This window comes from Ambystoma mexicanum, chromosome 11 (genome assembly GCF_040938575.1).
Source record: "Ambystoma mexicanum isolate Mex_15411 chromosome 11, UKY_AmexF1_1, whole genome shotgun sequence".
Classification (NCBI taxonomy): Eukaryota; Metazoa; Chordata; class Amphibia; order Caudata; family Ambystomatidae; genus Ambystoma; species Ambystoma mexicanum.
The window spans coordinates 1344933140-1344958196 of record NC_090934.1 but is presented as its reverse complement, the minus strand read 5'-3'; the positions used below and the strand labels follow the sequence as shown (position 1 = coordinate 1344958196).

The following is a 25057-nucleotide window of genomic DNA, read 5'->3' as shown; positions in this document are numbered from 1 at the left end:
CCTGGATCTGGCCTACCGAAGTCATTTTTAGGAGATGTATCAATGCCACTTGCATTGTGTAGTGATTCAACTAAATCCCTCATCCTGCTTTCTTCTGAAATCGGACATTCTGGGCATTTGGGGTGCCATATTCCAGCCCAAAGGGTACATTCTCTTCATCAGATTTCTCCTGTTCCTCAAAAATTGAGGTCAGGGACTTGAAGAATTCCTTCCTAGGAAGAGGTTTGAAAACCTTTTATGGGAGAGGTGGAGGAGGAGTATTAATGGGTCCTGAAGGCATTACAGGTCTTGTAGCCTTCTCTTTCCCTTTTTCTAGCTGATTTGGCCGAACTGGAGCTTTTGGCACCGAGGGCTTCGGGGTCGATGTCATCGACATAATACCAGTCGTCGATGGCGCCAGCTTCGAGGGCGTTGAGGCGCTCTTCAAAGACTTGCCCTTCAAGGTGTGTTCGGTCTCGGACGGCATCTGTGACCTCTAGCGGTCGACTCGACTCTAGCCACTTTTCTCGCTCAGCGTCCTAGAAGGTTCTCTATCATTCCTCTTTCGATCACCCGGGCTCGAGGGCCCGCGAGTGTCAGAGCGATGATCCTCCCGGCCGGCTTCCGAAGAAGGCACAGACCGAGGCTTTGCTTTCTGGAACGCCTCCATCATTGTGACCCTGAATGCTTCCCATTCTTCGGATGAGGAATGTTTAGTGGGACATTTCATCCTTTTTGGGGATTCGTCCGAGGACTAGGTTGAGGGGGACCTGTGGCGTTGTTTCTTCGATTTCTTTTATTTATTTTTTAAATTTTTTTTGGGCGAAAATGACAAGCGATGGGAATCGCTTCGGGACCTGGAACGATGCCTTTCGGGACCTCGACTTGACGCTAGAGACTTCACAGTCAGATTTGCGACCTACCTGTAGTTTTCCCCTCCTCTCTCGCAAGGCCTTCCCCATCATCACCTGACACTTCGTACAGGCCTCCATGTCGTGGCCTTCTCCAAGGCACCACAAACACTCTTGGTGCGGGTCTGTGATGGACATTTTTGAACTGCACGATTTGCACTTCTTGAAACCCGATCTCGGGGTCGTGGTCGGCATCGATGACAGGTTTGTTATATTAGTTATTCTCACAGAACTCGAGCCGCGCCGAATCTCCGAAGCAACGTATACTGCAGAAAAACAGAACTGAGGCCAAGGGGCGCCACGCGTGCTACTTAGAACACCCGATGATGTCACCCTCGACGGAGGCCTTAGAGAGACCATCGACTCGATGACATTCACCCACGGCGCCCTCTGCCGAAATTCTTTTCCGAAGCAGCTAAAGCTGGATGGAATACATCTAAGATGAGGAATATGTCGGAGGACACAATCCACTCGAAATAAACATACTTCTTTACTGATGTTCAAATACAGTGAAAATGACTACTAACAGGTAATATTATCAGACAATACTAAAGTGTGTGTGTGTGTGTGTGTGTGTGTGTGTGTGTATATATATATATATGTATATAATATATAATTATGATGTAGGGCAAAATGCATATCAAACCCAGAAGTCCAACCCAAAGTTCAGCAAAGTTTCCACATAGTTTGTGAATCTAAAACGAAGGTGGGGCCCGGGGTTCCAGTGAACCGTTCCAAGTGTCAGGATACGATACTAGCTAACAAACGTGTTCGAACTTTTGGAGTGTTTGTGTGAACAAGCAATGTCAAAGCCAAAGTGTTAGTAAACTTTTATAAAAGTTAGCAAACTTTTAAAGGGAGTTTAGGGGGCAGGTAAGTATCACTAACTCATCCCCTATACAACGATTCTTCATGAGACTGTGCAGGTCGGTTGAAGAAGGTCTGAGGTCGCGTTTCCTGCCGTCAGTCTCAGCCTTTGATCCCCATCGGTTGCAGGTTCGAGCAGATTTCCGGTCGGTTTCTGATGCTAGTGCAAGGACTCTCAGTAGAAGAATGCAGCAAAACTCGATGTAGGGCCCCTCTCAGGACAGGAATGGACGCAGGTAGGCAATTTCAGATGGCGGCCACCGATGCACGGCGACGCAAAGGCACACCCTTGTGCAGTCAGACTTTCCCTCCTAGCTTGGATCTCCTTGATGCTAGGACCATGAAATTTCGCAGAGCCAAGTCTTGTTGCACACGAGGAGGATCCCCCAAGTTTTGGCCTCAACTCTGAACTGCTCTTCTTCGTAGGACTCTGAGCTGACGTCGCAAATGGATGTTCCCTCCTCTTCATGGGTCGCTGCTCCTTGGCAGGACTGCTGGAGATCTTCCACAGGACAGGGCTCTACCAGGGTGACAGCAGAAATTGATTACCAAGCCTTCTTCCGATGGGCCCACGGTCTCCTTACAAGCCTTGTAGCTGGACAGGAGTCTTGGCTCCTTCGGTTTCTTCCAGAATCTCCCTGGAGTGGGTGCAGGGGTCCTCTACTTATCCTAAAAGCCAGGTAAGAGCAGCTGCCTCCACTAGCCAATTACAAATCTGAGACACAGCCCCTTTCCCCCAGTATGTGGATTGGGACCAGACATTACCAGCCCACTTCCTGGCTGCAAATACACATAGCCACATAGCCCTCCAGTAGCCCGCAAACAGCCTCTCCTTTCCCGGGAACTGAAAGTCCATATAAGGATTTTTCGACCTCACAGGCCAGGAGGAAGGCTAAAAGACAAGATGGCCAAAGGACAAGCGAAAAATCAACCAAAAATCCTTTGAGTGTTCGTCTAGGGCAAAACAAAATGTGTACCCTATTGTACTGCTTTGTAGGATGCATTGTACAATGATAAAAAGTTACCACAAGTGATAACAAGTTACTAAAAGTAGTAACAAAGTAACAAGATTAAGGGAAACAATGTTTCCCAATACTGACCGTGTGAAGGACATGTCAGTTTCCCCATAACAAATGAGCAAAAGACAGTGTAGTGAAGCTTAAGGCTTCAATGCACTGTAACAAGTACAGGTCAGATACACAAAGAAAAGCAAAAGGTTTGAGGGTACATAGACCTGGAAGGGCAGGTGCAGTAAAGAGGAATCTTTCCTAACAGTATGGATGGGGGATTTGGGAAAGTGGCAGTTGAGGAACAGCCAGGTGACCTTGGGTTGGCAAGTGGCTCTATTTACAGCAATGATGATGGCTTTGTGATATGGTTTGGGTCATGAACTCGACATGTGTGTCTACAGGAGGACTTCTACCAAACCGACGAAGGGGGGACGGTCATTTTAGTTGGGTGGTCTTCAGATGGCTTGCTTTTTTACATCTTTTTCCCCCCTCAGATTAGTTTCTTAAACTTTGCCAGTCTGCATAGAAATAAATCACCAGAAATCTGTTTGCATGCATCTTTGACCTCATGCCCCTCTGAACTCCAGTGTATTTAATCCCCCTGTCAATGTTTTACTGCATTAAAGGGCAATAAGGCAATGTCCTTGCAGTCACCTAATAGATGGATGTTGCAAGACGAAAGCAGACTACCCAATGTAACACAAGCATCAACTATGGGAGCCCTACTCTTAAATAACTGCCTCTTGTGACAACGCACCATGCTTGGTCATGAGAGTAGATGGTGCGGTTGCCAAAGCGGGTTGGCTGTTGCTGCAAACAGCGTCAAGCTGTGCATGGAATCAGTATTGGGAGAATATAGACACCATTCAGGGGGTGGGGGGGCTCGTCACATGGGACCACAAGGAGAGCCTGCTCCTTTAAGGGGCAATGAAACTGGGGCATGAATAAAAGTGTATTCATGGGGGTCATGGAATTTCTAGTGTTAAACTGTGACCCACAGACAGTAGGGATGGGATTACTAGTAGCAGATTCCACTCCAAATAGACCTCATTAATGCCCAGAGCACATAGGAGGCTCCCCAGTCGGTGGTACCAGCCAACCAGAGAATGAATGCAAAATTCTGGACCAAGGCAGAGGAAAAACTGTGCTTTGGAGTCAACGTGCCTATGTAATGATTGCAGTCGTGCACCGCTCTAGAGAACAAGGGTTCTCTTTAACCACCTTTTATCCGGCCATATATCCTGGGAAGGATAAAAACCAATTGATTTGTTGGGAAAGAAGTTCTACGTGAGTAGTGCCCCTAATCTTATCAGGCAAGGGCAGCTGATATTTTGACAGCTTGTAATTTGAGGCTTCTGAAGGACAGAAGATAAGCCTCCCAAACAATAGACCACTTTTTAAATGCCAAACGGGTGGCTGTGGACATGCTAAAACTCACTGCAGACGATGTTGACGTCACAGCCACACGGGCGTTCCAAGCTTAGACATGCACAGGATGCCCAAGCTAAAATGCATAAAGCTCATTCCAGTGGCCCAATACTGTCCATTCAATCCTCTTCTTTGCCTTCAACTTTTTCACTCCACGGATGAGGGACTAACAAAATGAAAAGGTTTCAGGGATATTTGGCAGCTTCTCGTGGCTGTACTGTGAAGGAATAATTTTTTCATATCCACCCAATCAAGAAAGAAGCAACAAATGAGCCCCCTCTCTGAGGCTTGCTCAGGCAAACAAAAAATGTATATGATTCAGCCCAAAGAACACACCAGTCAGTGGGAGGTATTTTCTTTTACCAACCAGGCCTGGTCTGCAGTCACAGAACATCAATGTATCTTTCTCCAAATGAAAACGATGATGGTTGTCCCAACCCTCCCCACCCCGGGAACACCAAGAGTCTTTCTTCTTCTATCTTTCATGCTACTTTAGAAACACATGGTAGGTTTTCATTTGATCCTTTGCCTTTCTGACTCAAATCCACCTGCTGAGGGAGAAATTCAAGCTGGTTGTCCCTGGTTAGATCCTGGTTGCCCTTCAGAAGTGGTATATGCTGTATGCACTAGACCTGCATAATGATTCCATGTATATTGCAGTGTGGTCCCCTCTTCGCAAGTGCCTGAAATTTGCGGCCCCCTTTTCTTTTTTTATTTTTCTTTTTTTGGAAACTTTATTTACAAAACTATAAAATCACATACATTACAATACACTCCATAAGACATTTAAAGTACTTGAAACCATCAAAACACATTTTTTTTTAAAAACAACTAATTACATTGAAGCATATAACCACACATAGCCCCCAGCCTAATTCACCACATCCCCAGTCACCTCCCCCAGCCCCTATTTACATAAGTACAACACCAAGTCTAGTATAGCTGAAGAAATTTACCCCAAATTTTCTCAAATAAAACCAATTTCCCTTCCCTTCTGTAAAGTGTCCTCTCCATAGCCGCCAAGTCATGCATTTCAGTCAACCACGTCTCAATATTCAGAGTCAATACCGACTTCCAGTTCCGCAAAACAATTTTCTTACCGATCATTGCCCCTCGGAACAACCACTTCTTCTGATTCTGAGTAAGATCCTCCAGAGACTCATCACCCCCCAATATCACCATTTTGAAATCCAAAGCAGGTAAACCCTCAATCACCACATCGCACACCCGACCAACCTCACCCCAGAACAATCTCACCAACCTGCAGTCCCACAGCATGTGCTCCAACGTACCTGCCACATGAATACACCTCCAACAATCCGAGCTCTCCGACATCCCCCTACTCGCCATTCTCTCCGGTGTCCAAAAAATCCGATTAAGAATCTTTATCTGTCTCGACCTCTCCGTGAGCCCCAAAGAACATAACTTAACATTTTCACACATCCTGTGCCACGAATCCTCAGAAATATCCGAACCAATTCTCCTACCCCACTCCTCTATCAGCAAGTCATTACCATTGTAGTGCGACACAATCTCTTTATAGACTCGACTGGCCAGGCCACCTTCCCTCCCAATCGGTTTCCTAGTAAACAAACACAGATCAATTTTACTGTCAAAGTCCACAACCCCAATTGCCCGTTTCAGCTTCATATAATCTGAGATCTTAAAATTCTCTGTCAAAGTGCCGCTGCAATTCCCTTGCAGACATCCAAATACCATTCTCAAACAGATCAGCCACCCACCGCACTCCACCCAAAAACCAATCCGCCCAAAAAACCACATTACTATTGATCCGAATAGCAGGATTAAACCACAACGACGCACCAGGTTCTCTAAATGCGTCCACACCCAAACATTCACAAATACCTTTCCATGCGCTCCTCAAATTCTCAATCAGCGGATCTTTCCCACACTTCTTTTTTGAAACCGAAGTCAAGACCGCCCGCGGAGTCAACGGTCCAACAAAGCTAGTCTCAGCCTCCACCCACACATCCTGCAATTCATCCACGAACGCAACCAAAAAATCAGACATGAAGGTCAAGTGGTAGGCCCTGAAATTAGGAACCCCTAAACCACCCTCATTTAATGGCAGTTGTAATTTCACAACTTTAATTTTGGAGGCTTCTTATCCCACAAAAATTCTTGAAGCATCCTGTCCAAATCCTTCCAAAATGAAGATGGTAACACCAAAGGAAGCATGCCCAGAACATAATTAATCCTTGGGGCTGAGATCATTTTCAGGGCGTTCACCTTGCCCCACAGCCAGAGATTCAATAAACCCCATCTGTCAAGCTCAACTTCAACCCACTGCATACTGATTTCGTATTTTCCGAGATCAAGTCTCTAACCACAGGAGATAACCACACCCCCAAGTACCGCATCTTATCAGGACACCAACGAAATCCCAGGCCCACCATAAATCTCCTGTCCACAAAAGGTGTCAAAGGCATAACCTCCGATTTAGTCAAATTAATCTTAAATCCTGAGCACAGCTGAAAATTAGTCATAATCCCTATAAGCGCCGGGACAGACCTCTCCAGATCATCCAGAGCCAACAGCATATCATCTGCAAACAGCCACATTTTTTTGTTTCAAACCCCAACTCGAAAGTCCCACCACCTCATCCGCCTCCCTAATCGCCTCAGCTAAGGGTTCTATGGCAATCACAAATAATAGCAGCGACAAAGGGCACCCTTGTCTAGTTCCTCTCTCCAGCACAAACCTCCCAGATCGCAAACCATTAGTGTTAACCTCAGCCGTGGGAGCAGCATACAGCAGCCTAATCCAAGAAACAAATTTCGCGCCGAAACTCATCCTTGACCAAACCGAAAAAAGAAAATCCCAATTTATTCTGTCGAAAGCTTTCTCAGCATCCAACGACAACATAGCACAATCTCACTGACTTCCCTGCGATTTTGAAATAGTATTCAATACCTTCCTAATGTTAATAGAGGTCTTCCTACCTTTTATAAATCCAGATTGGTCAACATGAATCAGTGTCGGGAGCAGATTTTCAATCCGAATTGCCAATAATTTTGCCAGAACTTTGTTATCAACATTTAAAAGACTAATAGGTCTGTAACTCACGGGCAGAGTATCATCCTTTCCTTTCTTCCGAAAAACAGAAATCATAGCATGCCTAGTAGAATCTGGTAGGACACAATTATCAAACGACTCCAAATACATGTCTCTTAAGTGCCGATTGAAGGAGCAATCAATAAAATTCAGCTGGAAACCCATCAGGGCCGGGGGATTTCCCCACACTAAACTCACTAATAGCCTTCTCAATTTCCTCAACCGTAACATCCGCCTCCAGTAGCACTGAATCACGGTCACCTATCCTCGAGAGATCCAATCTATCCAACAAAGATTCACCCCTCCCGGTCACTTCAGGTTCATTCTTGTACAGATTCACATAAAAGTCTTGAAAAACCTTATTTATTTCACCAGGATGATATGTAATCTTACCATTCCCATCACGAATAGCCGGTATTGCCCTTTCAGCATCCCTCTTCCTCAGTCTATAAGCCAACCACCTATCACACTTCTCACCCTTCTCGTAGTAAGCACATTTAAGATAAAAGTGACATCGGTCTGCACGTTTATCTATCATTCGCGGCCCCCTCTTTTTGTTCTGTTCTACCTTTGTCTGCGCTCTGCTCTCCAAATTTTTTTCCCAAGTCATGGCTGTGGGGACAGCCTCCCTTTTGCCAGCAAACCATCGAGTACTCGCCAATCCCTTCAAGAAAGGCTAGAGTTTGTGCTTAGATATTATTCTGGCTTTGGGAAGTAGGCACCTTTGCCAAGGCTGCTCACTGGCAGGTGCCCTCTTCAGAGATCAAGGATAACAGGGCTTTTCCCTTTGCTGCATTTCCACTCGATGCATATGTGTAGATTCTGTGAGGCATCGTGCATGTCTTTCAGCATCTGTGATTGTCACTGCGGAGATTTAAGTGTAACAGCCCACATCTGGACAAGGGGCAGGGAAGTTAAGGACAGTTACCGTTCACACTTTTGCCACCATGGACAGCATTGCTGCGTAGTAAAGGAAACCGGGAAAGTGATGGGTGTTCCTCCATTCACCTCTACTTTGATGTTGTCTACCCCTCGGTTGACTTCTTTTCAACCCATCCATCTTTCCTGCTTCCCTTTGCGCTTTCCTTCTACTCTTGTCCCAGCCTCTTCTCTTTGGCCTCCTCTGTCTCACTTCTCCTTGCGGCCTTTCTCCAGTTGGCCCCTGCCACTACTACCCCATTTCCAGAAACCTCCATAATTCCCTTGGCAACTCCTTACACCCATTATCGTGCCTAGCCCCTCCCATTGGCCCATCCTACTCTTGAGTGGGGACACCTGTGGGTGCTTGTCTTGGCTGACACAGGATGGGGCAAGTAGTTCTGTGGTATTGGATTAATCTGATTGTACTTTGCCTCCACCGCTGTGTGCTGTAACACAGTGCAAGCTGATTTCAGACTTGATGCAATCTTGGATGTGACGTGCATGTTTAGGCTATCGCCTAGGAAACCGCCTTTGCACACTCTTTTGCGAAGCACCAGAAGCCTTTGGCATGCTGCTGCTGTATTCATTAGTGCCAGTAACACTTGCAGATGTTTTCCACCACTTCGACTGGCACAGAGGGGTACTGTAACCTAAAGGGCTAATAATCGATCCCCCAAATATTCTAGGATTTGAGTAATGCCCCTCCTAGAATATTTCGGGAAATAATTTTAAGGCTCAGGGAAAAGTCACCCACCTGCTGTCTTTTTCACAGAGACATTATCACATGGAACATGGAAGGTTTAATAATCGCAAATGAAGATCCATTAAAGAGACCGAATCCTCTGCCTTAACCGTGGTGCAAAGTGGGAACATCCTGGTGATACCCCTTCTACCTCCTCCTAGCCCAGCATGACATGGCAGGGATTGGCATCCAACCCTTTCCCCTCATGATCATCAAAGCCCCTAACCATAGGCACATGCAGGGGACCTTGTCACATTTCTATGTTTTATCTAGTGGGAAACATGGACCTCATGGGCCTCACAGCAGCTATTTGAGATGGGTGAGATTCTGGGCCCTAAATTGAAGGCTGTGTAAACCAGACCTTGGTTAGTGAGCTGCAATGTCATATGCTTCTCCTTGAGAAAAAGAGCCCATCTACTGAGGACAGAGGCATCCTCTGTGGCCCATCGGAGGCACGTTCCTTTGAAATGCGCCTGGAAGTGGCAACATTAGCTATGCCACATGCCTTTAACAAAGTCTACTTTTAGAGTGTAATTCAGGCCATACGGCACATGATTTTAGTTTTTTGCTTAGTTTGTTCAGAAGAGTTAATGGGTTTTCATGACATCCTTAAAGAATGACGGTGCTATTGTGAAAGAAAGGGGTTGGGACTTATGCATACAAATACAATTAATCACTGCATTGTTTACCATTCACATTTCTTTTATAAGGCCTATCCAGCAGTGAACTGCAAATATCTTTGATAAACGGGACAGGTGACTGGGTCTGGAATCTTGCTTGGGTGCGCACTGGCATCTGTCCTTTCTTATTGTCTAGAATGATGCACTGGTCCTTTCCTGAGTACGTTATCCCATAAGAGATTCAGAAAGTGACTATATACTAGGAGTACAGGCGTCGAAATGCAAAGAAACTTATTCTTTTTACTTACCGTACAACTCCAGACCAGTTTAGTTAAAAGGTGCCCAATGCATTGACTGTCTACAAAGACAGCTATTAATGCCACTCTTTTAGGGTTGTATGGCAGAGTAAAAACGGACAGGGTGATAGGGGAGCATTAATTGTCGCTATGGCCAAACCTAGCGAAGTATGCATCATTATAAGAAAGAAAAGATTCTGAGATTGAAGATTCTGACTATGGGAAAAAGGCTGACGTTAAAAGTAATATTTTTGCTTTGCGTGTCTGGTTTCATACTAGAGATGCAGACCAGGGGTAATGAGGGCACGTTGCATTAGAGCATGGTATTTACTATGCAGGTGGTTGGAGAATTAGTTAGGGTGAAGGCAGAAATTATCACAGATGTACCTGGAGGCGTTGACAGTCTGCTTGTTAGGTTGTGCTTCCGATTTAGAAACTCAGTAAATGTAATGTCTTTGGTCACTAATGTTCAATGGAGGCTTTCTTTAAGGGGGATGTTGTTAGGCAGAAACCTGTGCAGCCCCCTTAGGGACCACTGCAAAAGATTTAAGACTACAGGTGTTGGCAGTAAACCCACTTGGTAGCAGTCTGTACCACCCAGATTTACCTGGTAGCTGTGGCTAAGCAGTCAGACTTCCCTCAAGAAGAGTTAGGCAATATGCAAAGTATACTCAATAGGCACTCAGATACCATAATACAAGCAAACACTGACCAGAGCTTTGGTATCAAAGTATATAATTATTTATTTAAAAACACACAGTTGAAACACTCCAGCACTCTTATTGTAAAATATTCTAAACACAGTTACTATTATGATATATACACCCCTTTTTCTCTATTAGAACATCACAGTAAAACACCACTTATTTTCATACAGATGTGAGCGCTTAACTAGATTGCACACTAATAAGTTTGTGCAAAAGGGAGGGAAAAAGACAGAATAAGAAGAGGTACACCACTCTACGATTCCAGAACACTGTTAGCAAGGCAGAGAGCAAAAAGTCACTGGTGAGCTAAAGTCCAAAGGCTGGGCCCACTCTTAGAGAGAGCAGAGCACAAATGCGCCCAGGATCACACAGTTACACTATGCTTTGAAAGTCTTGCAGAGGGTTCAGAAAAGTGTTTAGAGAGGCTTAGAAAAGTTTAGCCAAGGTGTCCCAGGCTAACCCAGGTTCGAAAGCCGGGGGCTAAATCTACCCCGTACAGTCGGTAGCAAGGGAAGCCAGGCGGGACACAGTACCTTAAGTGGGAAGGATCCTCCAGCGGTGGCAGTTGTTCCTGGTAGTGGGTGCAAGTTGCGGTGTCGTCCAGGGGAAGAGAAGATCTCGACTTGGAGGAAAGATGAGGGTCGTTGCACTACCAGGGCAGAAACCAGCCGCAGAGTTTTCCGGTTAAAGTTGGTACCTTGGTTTCGCGGTCGTGGTAAAATGTGGTATCCCGGTTGCCGGGGTGCTTGGCACGGCAAGGCGGCCACGAGATACGTCAGGAAAGCGAAAAGACTGTGAAACTGGTTATCCCCACCAGTTAAAGGAAGAAGACTCTCCGGCGGGGGATCTCCTCTGTCGTTGGTAAAAAGTGGTGAGACAGTCCAGCAGGGCTCCACCAGTCGTGGTGTCGTGGCAGGTCGTCTCAGCTTCTCCCTCGTCAGATTCTTAGGTCCTGTGGCGACTTCTGAAGTTCCAGTCCCCAAAGCCCTGCTTTTATGCAGCAAACCCCCATTCACTCAGCCTAGCTGTCACTCAAACATGCTAAGTGGTGAACCGGTTGGCTCACCACTTGGGCCAATCAGGATGAAGTGCGACTTGTCCAGGGTGCCTAAATGTCCCTCCACCCCTCCTAAGTACCCCAGAGTGGCACCACTTTGGAGGGCTTATGTGGAGAAGCCCGCCAAAAAGTGGAACAAAGGGCTCGACTTGGGTTAGAGTCACAGAAGAGAACACAAACGCCATTTTAGAATCAAGTTTTGGCAAAAAAATACCAACCGGTGAGAATTAATATTGATCAAATAAACCGGCGGTATGTTCGAGGCTACCGTAAATAATTAAATAAAGATAGTAGCCTAAAACAATGGGAAATCCCTTAGGAAAATATTAGCGGTTGAATATAAAAAGTAGTATCCACTGCCACCAGCCAAAACTCGATCAGGGGGGACGGAGACGTGCCCCCTCGACTAACAGACCCCGGGGCAATTGAATTGCCCCAGCCAGTACGTCCACAATATGATGGTTTGTACTGGTTCTGTTCAGAATTTAAGACTAGTAAAGTCAATGGTGACTTTACATGCCCTGGGAGACAGTAGTCAGTCCCAGGGTATGGAGTCTATACTGGGGGGTCACTATGACACCCCTGTGTCACTGCACTGAGGGTGCTGGGTAACACACATCACAAAACACATGAAGCCCTATGGAGTAAAAGACCCCATAGCCTATTAAACACATCTAGATTCAAAGAAACACACTCAAATCATGCCCAAGAGTGAGGGTAAAAGAGTCTCACTCTTGGCAGGAGAAAAAAAGAAACCCCAAAAATCCATCAAAGCTGCTGGGGGACTCACTAGGTTAGGAAATTCAGCCTAAACAGAGAATTCTCCCTAACAGATGACCGTTAACTTGGCAGCAACTTACATTTGATGACTAAGTCTGCTGTTGGTTGAGCTTAATTATGCATGCTGTTCGTCAACAGTAGAGGAAGTTGATTACATTGATTATACACTTTGTGGTGAGCTGACCCCAAGTATGATATGCAACACTCTTGATGGCAGCACCCCTAACATTGATTTGAGGACTCTGGATATTGTCGCAATTGGACTGAGCGCCACCATATGGATTGGCCCTTGTGATCATTCTTTCTGTTTTGTTACGCTTTTGAAATGATTCTGCCCATGTTCATGTTTTTTGGATTGCTTCCACCATTCTACCTTTTTCTTTCTATTCTTTATTTGGAATTATCGCAACTCCATAAAGAACAAACCCACAGCATAAAAAAGAATAAACTATACATTGATAAAACTTGACCATATCACATAACTTGTAAAAAGTTCTAAAATCAGCATAGAAATTAAGAGAAGTTAAAAAGTAATGCTATGGATCAAACGCCAACTTCTTGTATTACAGTCATTGGGGGGGGGACAAGTTAACCTATCTACGTTGGCTATGCCATTCTAAGCTGCAGATAGTCTCCATTACAGTGGTTGATTTGGGAAATGCCATGGCAGTCTATCCCCTCCTCTATTCAAACAAGAAACAATCAATTTCTTACAAAATGCATAGAGAGGACAAAGCAACATAAAGTGTAGAACAATCTTGCGCTGGGAACTGCAACACTTTGGGCTCAGAAAAACACGAAGGGTATTTATCAGTACTTAACGGATGCCAACTGACTTTGACATCGCCAGGGGCAAGGCCTTTCTCCTAAACGTGACATATTGCACCATCCTATAATAAGCTGTTATCCACTTGAGCTATAGTTCTATCTAGATTAATTTGTCAGACCATCACTAGTATAAATACATGCCTTGAGCTCAAATCTTCTTCTCTTTGAAGCTTTATCCGTGGGTCCAGACACTGCACATTTCCCTCTTGAGCAATATACTTCAATTGAATTTGGTATATTTGCACAAAATGTCTTGTATCTGAATTTCCAAATCCCATTTCTTGCTTCATATCTGCAAGTTTTGTCAAACACTTTAAACAATTACAAACAATCTACACTGTCTGTAGTTCTTCGATGCCTCAATGTTTTGTATAATTTCTCATGTGCAAAGCTGTTCCTGTCATGATTCAATTTTAAGGAGTTTTCTAAATGTGTAACTTATTTGTTTATGCTGGTTGTGCAGTCGCTTTAAGATATATTAAAAAAACAAGCAGATCATGGTTCATGATACACACAAGCCTTTCCTTCCTAGGAACCATTCAAATACGAGAGCACCAGAAATATGTGGAAAAGATCCATGCGGATGAATTGAATGAAATGAAGGACGACCTTTATCAGTGTCAAAAAGAGCAGGATACCTCGGTAAGTCTGAAGGCGAGTCCTGCTGTCCTTTATATGTCAAGTGTTTCCTCGGAGGTTTGCTGATTTACTTTTGCTTAGATGTTTTATAGAGCGCTTCCTGCTGCTTCTGAGAACTTTGAGACACTACTGTATGCTGCAATATTAGAAAAATGCAGAGTACAGACAGCTTCAGTAAACCGAGCATTCATTGGTGAACCACAGGTGAGGTCATGGAACCGAAACACCATGATGGTGTGGGATAGTTTCAAGGCAGCTACAAGAGGTGACCTAATTAATACGACCTCGTATATTAGGAAAAGAGGTCTGATGGAATTGAAATCTCTCGAAGCGGAGCTATCCGATTTGCAGCAAACAAATGCACAAACTGGAAATGTTAAAGATTGTCTATGAATGAATCGAGCCCAGGAAACCATAGCTAATAAAACTAGCTCAAAGCTTAAGTCTTTTTTTTTTCTTCATGAAACTAAAGTATTGGGAAAATAGCAGATTGAAGGGGATGAATGAAAAGTCGTATATTCAGAGAATAGAGGATGGACAATTGGTAGTGAAAAATGTTGACATATGTAAGAGTTTCCAGTCATTTTATGCATCAATATATACAGAAGACTTATTTCCATTGGATTCCGACTTGTATGACTTTTTTGGGACTATTGAAATTCCTTTGTTGAGTCAGGAAGAATGTGCTGGTGTGGAAGAACATACAATGCTTGAGGCAGTTTGAGCAATTGAGCAGCTTAATGTTGGAAAGTCTCCATGTTTAGATGGCTTGCCTGTAGAGTTTTACAAAATATTTGGAAGAACTCTAGCACCCATTCTAGGTGAGTTGTTTAATACTTTCATACAGGATGGCAGAGTATGTCCATCTATGCAAGAGGCCATGATCATTTTGATATCAAACCCGGGAAGAGACCACAAAAAGTGTGGGAATTATCAGCCTATTTCACTATTTAATGTCGATGTGAAAATATTTGATAACTTTTTAGCGAATAGGCTGATAAATGTATTGGGAGTACAATTCATGCATCTCAGGTTAAAATTATGATGGGTAGGTTCGGGTATGATAATATAAGGACCATTATTGATAAAATGGGTCTTTGCCAAACAAACTCTGGATACTGTGTTGATATTCATTGATGCAGAGAAGGCTTTTGACAGTCAACTGGGAATTTCTGAAATTTACCATGAGAAGGATGGGTTTTGGCACTAATTTTCTTAAGGCGGTTGGTCGTCTACACGATGCAGCGAGGGCCAAAATTTGGGTGAATAATCGGACACGTTTGCTCTTACAAGGGGAACTAGGCAGGGTTAGCCTCTGTCACCCTTTTGTTAATATTGCATTAGAACCTTTGGCGGCACACATCAGGGGTGAACAAAGAATAAGAGGACTAAAGTTTGGGGGGTTGAGGTCAAGTTTCTCTCTTACACTGATGACATGGTGGTTATCCATTCTAACCCAGAAGATGCAAGTGCAATTTTGAAGAATGCTTTTCAGGAGGTAGGGGAAATTTCAGGGCACAAAGTTAATTGGGACAAAACTGAGGTGTTCCCACTATCAGCAGCCTGTAGGAGAGGGTATTTTGCAGTTTGGAACTTTAAGTGGTCAGATTCACATGTGAAGTATTTGGGGATCTACTTGATCAGGGATCTGAAGGGAATTGTAGAATTTAACCTAAATAGGTTAGCAGAGACTTTGAAGAAGGACATAAGAAAGTGGGAACGTTTGAATTTGGGAATCTGGGCTAAAGTCAATGCAGTAAAGATGACTCTGTTGCCAAAAGTGCTTTATATCATACAGTCCATACCATTGAGGTTCACAAAAAAGATGTTGAAAATCATTGATTGGATTTTTCAAAATGTTCTGTCGGGTGAAAAGAAAAAAACAAATATCCTGAGGTTCTTTCTATTACGTAGTGTACAGGATTGGGGGCTTAGTTTACTCTGATTTGGATGAATATTACAGAGGTTTCATACTGAAGAAAGCTGCACATTACATATCACCTGAGAATCTCTGAGCCTATGGGCTTCATCATGAGTTTGGCGGTAGCCCTTAAATGTGGCGGTAGCACTATTATGCCGATTTAAGGGTCCGCCAAATCACGGCTTCAGCTGATTTCCCCCCAGTTCTGAGCTGGGGAGAAATCTGCTCAGAATTTGCCGATTTTCGGCATGTTTACCGCCGGCAGGAAATCCGCCAGCGGTAAAAGCGCAAAATGTCCCCATTGAGCCCAATAGGGAATTCCTGATTGGGTCCAATGGGGAATGGGCAATATTCGTTCTGCCAAACCCGTGATCCGGCGCTGATAGCGCCGGTGGGTTTGGCGGTAGGGCTAATAACGCCAGCGCTATTAGCACCAGCGTTACCGCCCAACTCGTGATGAGGCCCTATTTGTTTATCAATTGATAGGGGAATCTTTCAACCTGATAAATTGAGCAATATTCACTCAATGGCGAAGATACCGAATGTGGTTGAGAAGTTGCCCACGACTACTTAATTGGTGGTGTGAGAAACCTGAAGGTGTCTCACCCGCCAGTCCCTTGGGGTCTGTCATCCAGGTGGCCAGGACACTGCCATCGCTTTTGGATCCAGTTCCTGGGGGTGGACCAGTGCGGGAGGGGGGGATCACCTGGATGAGGGGTCCTCGGGAGTGGAAGCGGGACACCGGAAGGTGAGACGCGCGGTATCCCCTTCCTTATAACACCTTTTCCCCATCCTAACTGGTAGAATACCTAGGAACTCAACCCCTCCACCCCCTTACCTGACCTGAACATTTTTTTACGGACAGCTCACTGTGAGAGAGAACTGACTAAAACTTGAGCGTATACCTGACATGTCCTAACGCAAGGGTCAGGCATTTACTGATAATTACACACACCTGACTTCTATCACACTTCCCCCACGGGTTAAAAGGCGCAGCACGAAAGCACACTCTGAGCAAGGCAAAACACACGATGGAGCAGCAGTTCCCAAATGGAAGTTTAATATGAGGAGAAAGACGGTGAGACCAGAAAGGGTTGCCAGGGGGTAATCGCCCTTGGCCTTTTCAGAGGGAGGAAACTGCTACTTTCAGCTACCCTCAAGGATAAGGAACATAAGACCAGGAATTAAAGCTGAAGAAAGGTGCATTGTGTGTCGAAGGTACCCGGGAATCTCCTGCATCGATAGCCGAGGACTGGTAGTGTCCTTGGCTCCGACAACAAAGCAGTGCTAGTAATGTCAGCACAGCCGGTGAGTTGGAGAGACTGATAGCAGACCGGACTGTGCTACGGCCAAGGTTGCAAGTGGAAACCTTGTATGAAGAAAGAGGAGGCATATATGATTGAACTTTTTGAAACCAAGATAGGTACTATATTATGAGTGGTCTGGTGCCACGTGGGTGCTCATTCGAAAGGTCTCTATTTGGTATCCCACTGAGCGTGTAAGAATTGTTGAACTGTGAAATCTAAGTGATCGTGCAACGGGTCAAGCCAAACCCTGTGCACATTCGAAAATCTTCGATAGGATATAAGAATTATAATTGATCCGAGCCCGACAGATGGGGATCCGGGTGAACCGTGAGTCACGCGAGAAAAGATATACGGACTGTAATTGGTCCCAGCCCGGCTGAGGGAGACTATTTGTGGAAAAGGGGATCTGAGCCCGACTGAGGGGGATCCGGGTTGAACCATGAGTTACCAGACAGAAGATTGTGGTACAAAAGGGGATCTAAGCCTTGCAGAGGGGACATCCAGGGTGAAGAGTGAATCGTCCTAATTGGATATTTGGAAAGGAACATTTTGGTTGTTTGATACATCAGGCCATCTGGATCAAGAGTCTTTTGATAACTTGAGAGACTTGGGCATAGAAGGCCCTGATGCTTGTAAATGAACTGTGTCCTCGTGCCGAAGAAGCCCAAGAGTGTGCTATGCTCGAATGAACCGCCTTGTCCCATGCTGAAAACGTGAGGAAAGGAGGCCAACGGCCTCAACATCCTGACATATAATTTTGTGAACACTTCTTTCTTTTTCATGAACATTTCCCCACACTATTTGTAAATTAGCAGTAAGGATTGGCAATAGTTTATTTTATTTATTTTTTAAAATACATTTCGAGGGGATTGGGTCCTCCGACGTATTCCATATCTATGACATGTAATCACCACAGCTGTGCTGCGGTGATTACATGTCATAGATATGGAATACGTCGTCAGACCATCCCATCGAAAGAACGTTACCAGGTAAGAAAGTAACTTGTTCTTTTTAGTATAGGCCCATTTATTTTGACGAGACTCCACAAGGACTGTGTTATTATTATTTGACGGTCATAGCTTGCTCCCATGTTCAGATTTAGGTTTAGATAGGCGTTTATCGCACCCTTGATAAAGTTCAATAAACACCCTTGAACTATGGTCCCTTGTGTCCGTCTTACTTTGATACCATGCCTTCCTTACACTGCCTTACTATTGATGCCATGCCTTCCTTACAGTGGCTATCTAACTTTGCAGGTAATTTCTATCTTGCTTATAATGCCTCTCTCTGGCATAATCCTGGTCTTCAAATTGTTATTAGGACATTTTATTGGCGTAGTTGGGTTTCAAGGGGAATACTTGAGATGGAGATGGATGGATGAGTGGTTCCTTTTTGAGGAACTGCAACGGTTATATGGTCCGAGCAATAGTGAGAGAGTTAGATTCAATGGACTTGAGGTGCTTTTCTAGACTAGGGATGGTATCTATGCCAATACAGGATGAACAGGCAGGGTGTGGTATATTTGCTTTGTCCCCACGTATGGTATCCACATATGTTAAGCTAATGCCAGTGGATCCTCTCATTGATTCCTGGAAAAAATTGAAGGGGATGTGGGAAGAGGACCAGGGTTGTGAAATTTTGGATAAGGAATGGGGGCAGATAGGACAAGTAGGTTTTAGGAATAGTTCTGAATTTGAGGCTTAGATATCGGAGTTTTGGGACGTCTGTACTGGACTCTGGTATGTATGCATAGTTTGGGCTTGATTGAAAATGCTGTTTGCTGGGGTTGTGGTAAGGAGAGTGGTACTCTTATGCATAGGTTGTGGGATTTTTCTAGGGGGAAGGAATTCTGGTGGGATGTTTTGGACAGAATGCATATAGTATTATCAGGGACCTTTCCTAGGATGGCTTTGCAAGTCGTTATATTTATTTGGATAATATACATACAACCAATAAGGCTTTGTATATAAAACATAAAAACAACACTTTTACAATTTCATAAGAACATGTTATATGTCACGCTAAAAATCAGACTAAAAATCGATACAATATAAATACATTTTCATAATATATTGAAAAATCTCCACAAACCTCCAATACAATTTCACCATAAAATACATAAAACTTAGATCATTTCATTCCATAAAAGTTTGCCGAAGCATAGATGGATCAGTACAGTCCGTTTGATTGTTACGCAAATTCAGAAATTTGGCTCAATAGGTATCAGGCTCCCACATTTAACCATAATGTGTTCAAGAGATTCAATTACTGCTTGACCGCATAATCTATAGTAACGTTCGGCATGAGGAATACCTATTTTTGCGCCTTTAATTTGAAGCACCTCACAATAATTAAATTTAAGTAGTAAGTACTGTCTAGCTATCCGACAGTCTGGGAAAGGCTCAATATATTTTGGATTACTACTGCATTGATTTCTATACAGAATAAATAAGCCACTGTTTACCTTGGTGGATAATTGAACCATATGACTGTCATGACTGAAACTGATTATCTTCTGCTTTAGCCACTGTTTGATCCTGTTAACATTTATTACTATAGAGAGAAGGTTGCAACCAGTATTCCACTGATTAAAAAGTTACGATTTTACCAAAAGTGCCAATCCGATTTCAATTCTCAAGACACAAAAATGCCTTTTCATAGTCAACCATCGTTGTACCATTGCACCTGTAGATTTACAAAACACATTTACGTTCTGGATATGAATGTTGATGAAATCCCAATCAGATTTACTTCAAGATAAAGATATTCAGTTCGTAATGACTGCGGCATATGGAGCAATCTGAGCAACAGTTTTGCCTCAAATTTAATGAGGTCCGTGACAAATACGTGGCCCCAAATCTCAATGCCCTATGTCAACGCTTGTACAATTTTTAACATGTATAAAAGCATAATTGTCTTGACAGAGTAATTACCATTCCTCCCTATGAAAGCGCTAATAGCGCCTACCATATTCCGACATTGCTTTTAGTTTATTCCCAGTGGAGTTTCCAATTGAGACCATCATCTATACCTATACCTAGACCTAGGTATTTATGATTTGGCATTCACAAATTGAACTCCATCTAGGGTTCAACTAGTTCTCACCTTTGGTTTCAATGTTCCACCGAACACCATAACTTTACTTTAATCAATGTTCACCTTCAATCAATTTTTGCTTGCAAAAACACCAAGTCCATTAATCAGAGTTTGAAGCCCCTTCGGTGTGTAATCTAAAAGCAGTAAATCATAAGCATACGCTAACCAGCTGAGACTATGAGAACCAACTTTAACAGGATTTATTTCAATGTTGTAAAATGGAAGTTGCAAATCTGCTAAATATAGATTAAATATGGTAGCTGCAACTATACATCCTTGCTTCACGCCTCTACCAGTGGGGATAGAAGCCGACAATCGGCCTATACCATTTGGGTATACTTTAACACTGGTTTCAGAGTGGAGCAACATAATCATCCTAAGAAATCCCATAGGAATCTTCCAGGCTGTGAGTTTCGCCATAGTTTAGTCCATAAAACCGTATCGAAGGCTGCACTGAAATCTATGTACGCACCATAGACTGCAGAACGCCTTCAAATGCAGGCATATTCTACTGAGGACACCAACATCAGGAAGTTATGTGCTGTTGAAGATTTAATTCTAAACCCAGTTTGATATTTGCTTGGAATAGCCTTTGTTTTGATCCATGCATTTGATGCAGCAAGTAGCACCTTCGTAAAGATTGTTGCTGGAATATCCAGCATTGCAAGCATCCTGCAATTTCTTGGATCAGTGCGCTGTCCTCTTATATATGGGTAAGATATGATTCTCACGCCTGGTAGAAGGTGCTATACCAGACCTTGCAATGTCCATGAATACTAGATGTAAGGCACAAGCCGTATAACAGGGGACTTCCTCAGCAAACTATTACATATGCCATCAGGTCCTGATGCCCTTGACAGATTTAACTGCTCAGTTATGAGGATAATGTCAATTATGGTTGCTTTACAAGTCTATGTTGTACAGGGTATGGGCATTACCGTATCAGCTGGACCACAAGACGCCAAGGTAGAGTTAATCTGTGTAACCCATATCTCCTATGGAACACAGTTTATAGGCATATCACTTTTTGACGCAGCCTTTATTTCACTCCAAATTTCTGTATTATTGTTATTTGTTGCCAACTGTGCGATACGTAACCAGCACTCTTTTTCACATTTAGCCTTATGCTTTTTAAGCCATCGTCAATGGGTCTTTTTAGCATCTTCGATTCGTATATTTGATTCAGCAGCACTAACAAACTTTGTGGTGGGGAAACAACAAGACTGCAGTGTCCACCCAAAGTTGTTTTTTAGCAGCATTAATCTTTGGATCGCAATTGTTTCGCTTGGAGTACTTTTTTATTTGAGCACTCATGTGGGCTCTTATAGGATCTTTGCTTTGTGATCATACTCTTTATACAGCCAATCGTGGATCAAAAAGCTTCACCTAGATCAGCTGAAGTGGACACTACTTTCGAATAATTCTCAATAAATACCGGTACTAATTGATCAGAAACTAATTTACCCCTCTCTAGGTTGTGAGGGTGCCATTTGAATGTGGTTTCCCCCTCTATTAACAAATATGCCACCATTCAGGTAATATGGCCTTTGAGTTTCAGATGTATTTGGAGTCTGAAAAAGGACACACAGAGGTAAATGATAACTTTCTTTATGTACAGTTATTGCCATGTCTTTCACCAATTCTAGACCAGATTGGTTCACAAAAATATAATCAAGGGTCAAAGCACTCCTTCCACTTACCATAGCGTACGCCCTCTGCTCTTCACCAGCACAGTGACCATTTAGGCAGAAAAACAACATATGTATTAAAAACAGATCTCCACGCACTATCCCGTCTAGACAGGACTCCCTGGTGAATGGGGGCAGATACGGATGACACTTGGAGGTCACAACCATGCAGTTCAATTTCAGCATTGAAATACCCAAAGATCCATTTTGGAAACCTTTCTCCAAACATTTCAAGGATTTGATTTACTGCAACAATATTAGCTTTAGTTGAAATACCAATTGGTGTGTCATATACATTGTGAATTATGACAGTTATACCAACCATGGTAATTTTGGCAGCTAAAACCATAGTGGATAGACCAGGCACCTTAACAAGAGAACACTGCTGCCTGACCAATATCAGCAGCCCACCCTTTGGGTGTCCAAGTATAAATCATCAACAAGCCATGTTTCCTGTAGACCCATTATTGAAAATAGATACATTTCTGACCAGAGGCCATCATCACCAAACAAGTGAGAACATCTCTGCGTGTTCATGAGCATAAGACCTCAATGTCATCGACTCAACATGGAGAAATGGGATTTAAAGGCTAAAGGTAAACATTGCCAATAGCCTTCTTTAGGGCTCATAGACCCAGAAACAATGGATTTATCAGAATTTACAGATCTACTACTGCTAGGAGGACAACCCGCTCGCTGAGACATACTGTTCATCATAGGATTAGATGGACTGTAGCCCAAAGGTTGAGCAATGCCATGACCGTTGATCCCAGTCGGGGTTGCTTCATTATTTGACCCGATAATGCTATGTTTATTGAGTTCCTTTACAGTGATTTCTTTAAACGGTCTTAATTTAGTCGGGGTAATATTCACTATACTGCAGATGTAACCAAGGCGATATATCTGTTTCGTATTGCAGAATATAATCAAGGGTTGTCTCAGAACAGAACCATATATCAGAGATACTTATGGAGATATGGTCAATCTGGTCAACTATTTTAACATTGTCGGAGCATATTACCCTTAAGGCAGCAACTGAGTGACAAATACTTAACACCACGGCCCTATTTGGCAGAGGGAGCTAATCCTCTGTCGAGAGAGGTTTTAATTGCAAGGCTTTCATAGTTACCTCCATCGGAATGGGCAGTACAGCATTTGTCGAGTGCGAGGAGGGTCAGGCCCAATGATGAGTGAGCTTTGTTTGGCCAGGCTGGTCATTTAACACATTAGAGTTGTTTGCTGCAGCAGTGTTTCTTTTCTGGGAAAGCACGGCAGATGATGAGGACCCAGTTTGCATTGTGATTAGTTCCAGACCAGCTGTAGATTCAGATCCAGCGGGCCTAAAAGATGTACCCTTTGGGGGTACAATGGTCATACTACCATTGGTGTCAAGAGCAATGCTATTTCCAGGTATATTTTCCACAGCTACACTGCATGGATTTTTGTGTGTTCTGGCTTGTTTAGCATACGTAAATGCGTGGGCGATAACTTTGCCTTTCCCTTTTGCAGTGTTGCTTTTAGGAGGTACAGATACTTTTTTAAACAGTTTTAGTGCACTTGGCTTCAACCTCAAAATTGGTATTCGAGGATTTAAGTTTGTGCTGATCACATTTCCCAATAGTTCAGTGTTAGAGCCTTGATCACATAGTGTCTTCCGGCTATGATTAATACTTTTGCGTAGGAAAGCTGATTGAAGATAGAGTTTAATTTCAAGTTTTTTACATTTAGAAACTAGAGTAGTTAGCAAGCATTAAACGCCCAAAACATCTCATTGGATGTCGTGCTACTCTCTGACCGACCAGACACTGATGATACATTGTTGGGTGGGGGTCAGCACCATTATCACATATGGCTCTTGAAATACCATTAGGGGATGAGGGCAGCTTATTACTCATCTGGGCTTTAATATATTCGTCACCACCATATTCAAAGTGGTAATCCCTGTAAAAAGGATGGCCAAGGAGTAGAGGTAATCTCATGCCCATCGCCTATATATTCCACATCATCAATAGGCAAATCAATATTTACCTTCAGATCAGTGAAGCTTACTGTGGCGTCATTAATAGACTTATGTACCATCACCGTAGTGAGTCCTAAATCAAGTGGTATCATACTTTGTACACATCCAGTCTCCATTTTCATATCCGGGTCATCTACAGGGCTATCTATAGATATAACCGGCTCTGACACCTTAGAACATGCAGTCTCGATGCATGTCCGCTCTTGCACGTGTGCCTCCTGCCTGGAGTCACACACTGAGTCCAGTGGAGGCCGATGTGACAGCATTTCAACCTGATCAGACTTATCAGAAACATATATTACATTGTCAATGAGCTTAGAGCCTAAACACCCAAGCGAGAGATTCAGTTCTGTTACAATCTCTTGTACTGCTTTTTCCTTGTCAATTTTACTTAATGTATTCACCTTAGGAAAGAAGGTTGTCAGCTTCCTGACATTAGGGATTGCTGTCGCTCTGGTTATAACTTTGGGGGTACATGTCCGGCTGCAACGTCACGTAGGCTTCGAAGCAGCCTTCCCATCGAAAGGGTCACCCAATGAGATCATCTCACATGATACATACATACACTGAACACAGTCAGCCGGCATATCGACATCCGTCCTAGACATGGTTCAACACCAGCTCACAGTCTCACAATTATGGGCAGCATACGCTAACGTACTCCGGGGAGTCTCAGTGGTCCCTCAGTTACATCAACGTAAAGGTAGAGGCAGCGTGAAGGAAGAGGCAACTGGTAGTGTGCAACTACTTAGATGTCGCAGATTCAAACCATAACAATCCGTAACAATGCTCAGTATTCACTGCTCAGCGTACTTTCAAAATTCCATTATATTTTTTGTGTTCACAAAATATCGCCACTTTTATACATGCAGGATAAGTTTTCTTTGTTAACATAGCATAACCCAAAGCTATTGTTCGCCAGGTTTCAACAAGTTACAGCATAATATTATGATCATATAGGTGGGCCTTGCTCAAATACGGCCTCCTTACTCATGCCAATTATTATTTTTTTTTTTTCATAACATTTTATTGATCTTGCAGGATATAGTGTTACATGCAACAATGCAAAATATTATAATTTAAATATTTAATTAGTGTGTTTGTAGCCCAATGTGAGTCGTAGGATGGAGGAAATGGTGGACAGTTTCTGGATGTGGCGCTGGGT

General features: G+C 43.5%; 2 protein-coding genes across 4 annotated transcripts in view; one reads left to right on the top strand and one right to left on the bottom strand.

The window, feature by feature from the left end:
• The window catches only part of PIGB (phosphatidylinositol glycan anchor biosynthesis class B), a 706437-nt gene that overhangs the window by 251126 nt on the left and 430254 nt on the right, over positions 1–25057 (bottom strand). The window lies entirely within an intron of this gene.
• CCPG1 (cell cycle progression 1) overlaps positions 1–25057 on the top strand; it is a 212922-nt gene that overhangs the window by 121977 nt on the left and 65888 nt on the right. For all 3 annotated transcript variants that reach the window (XM_069624859.1, XM_069624860.1, XM_069624858.1), the window contains one exon: positions 13754–13863. In XM_069624859.1, the coding sequence (XP_069480960.1) occupies positions 13754–13863 (110 nt within the window). The remainder of the gene's footprint in view (positions 1–13753; positions 13864–25057) is intronic.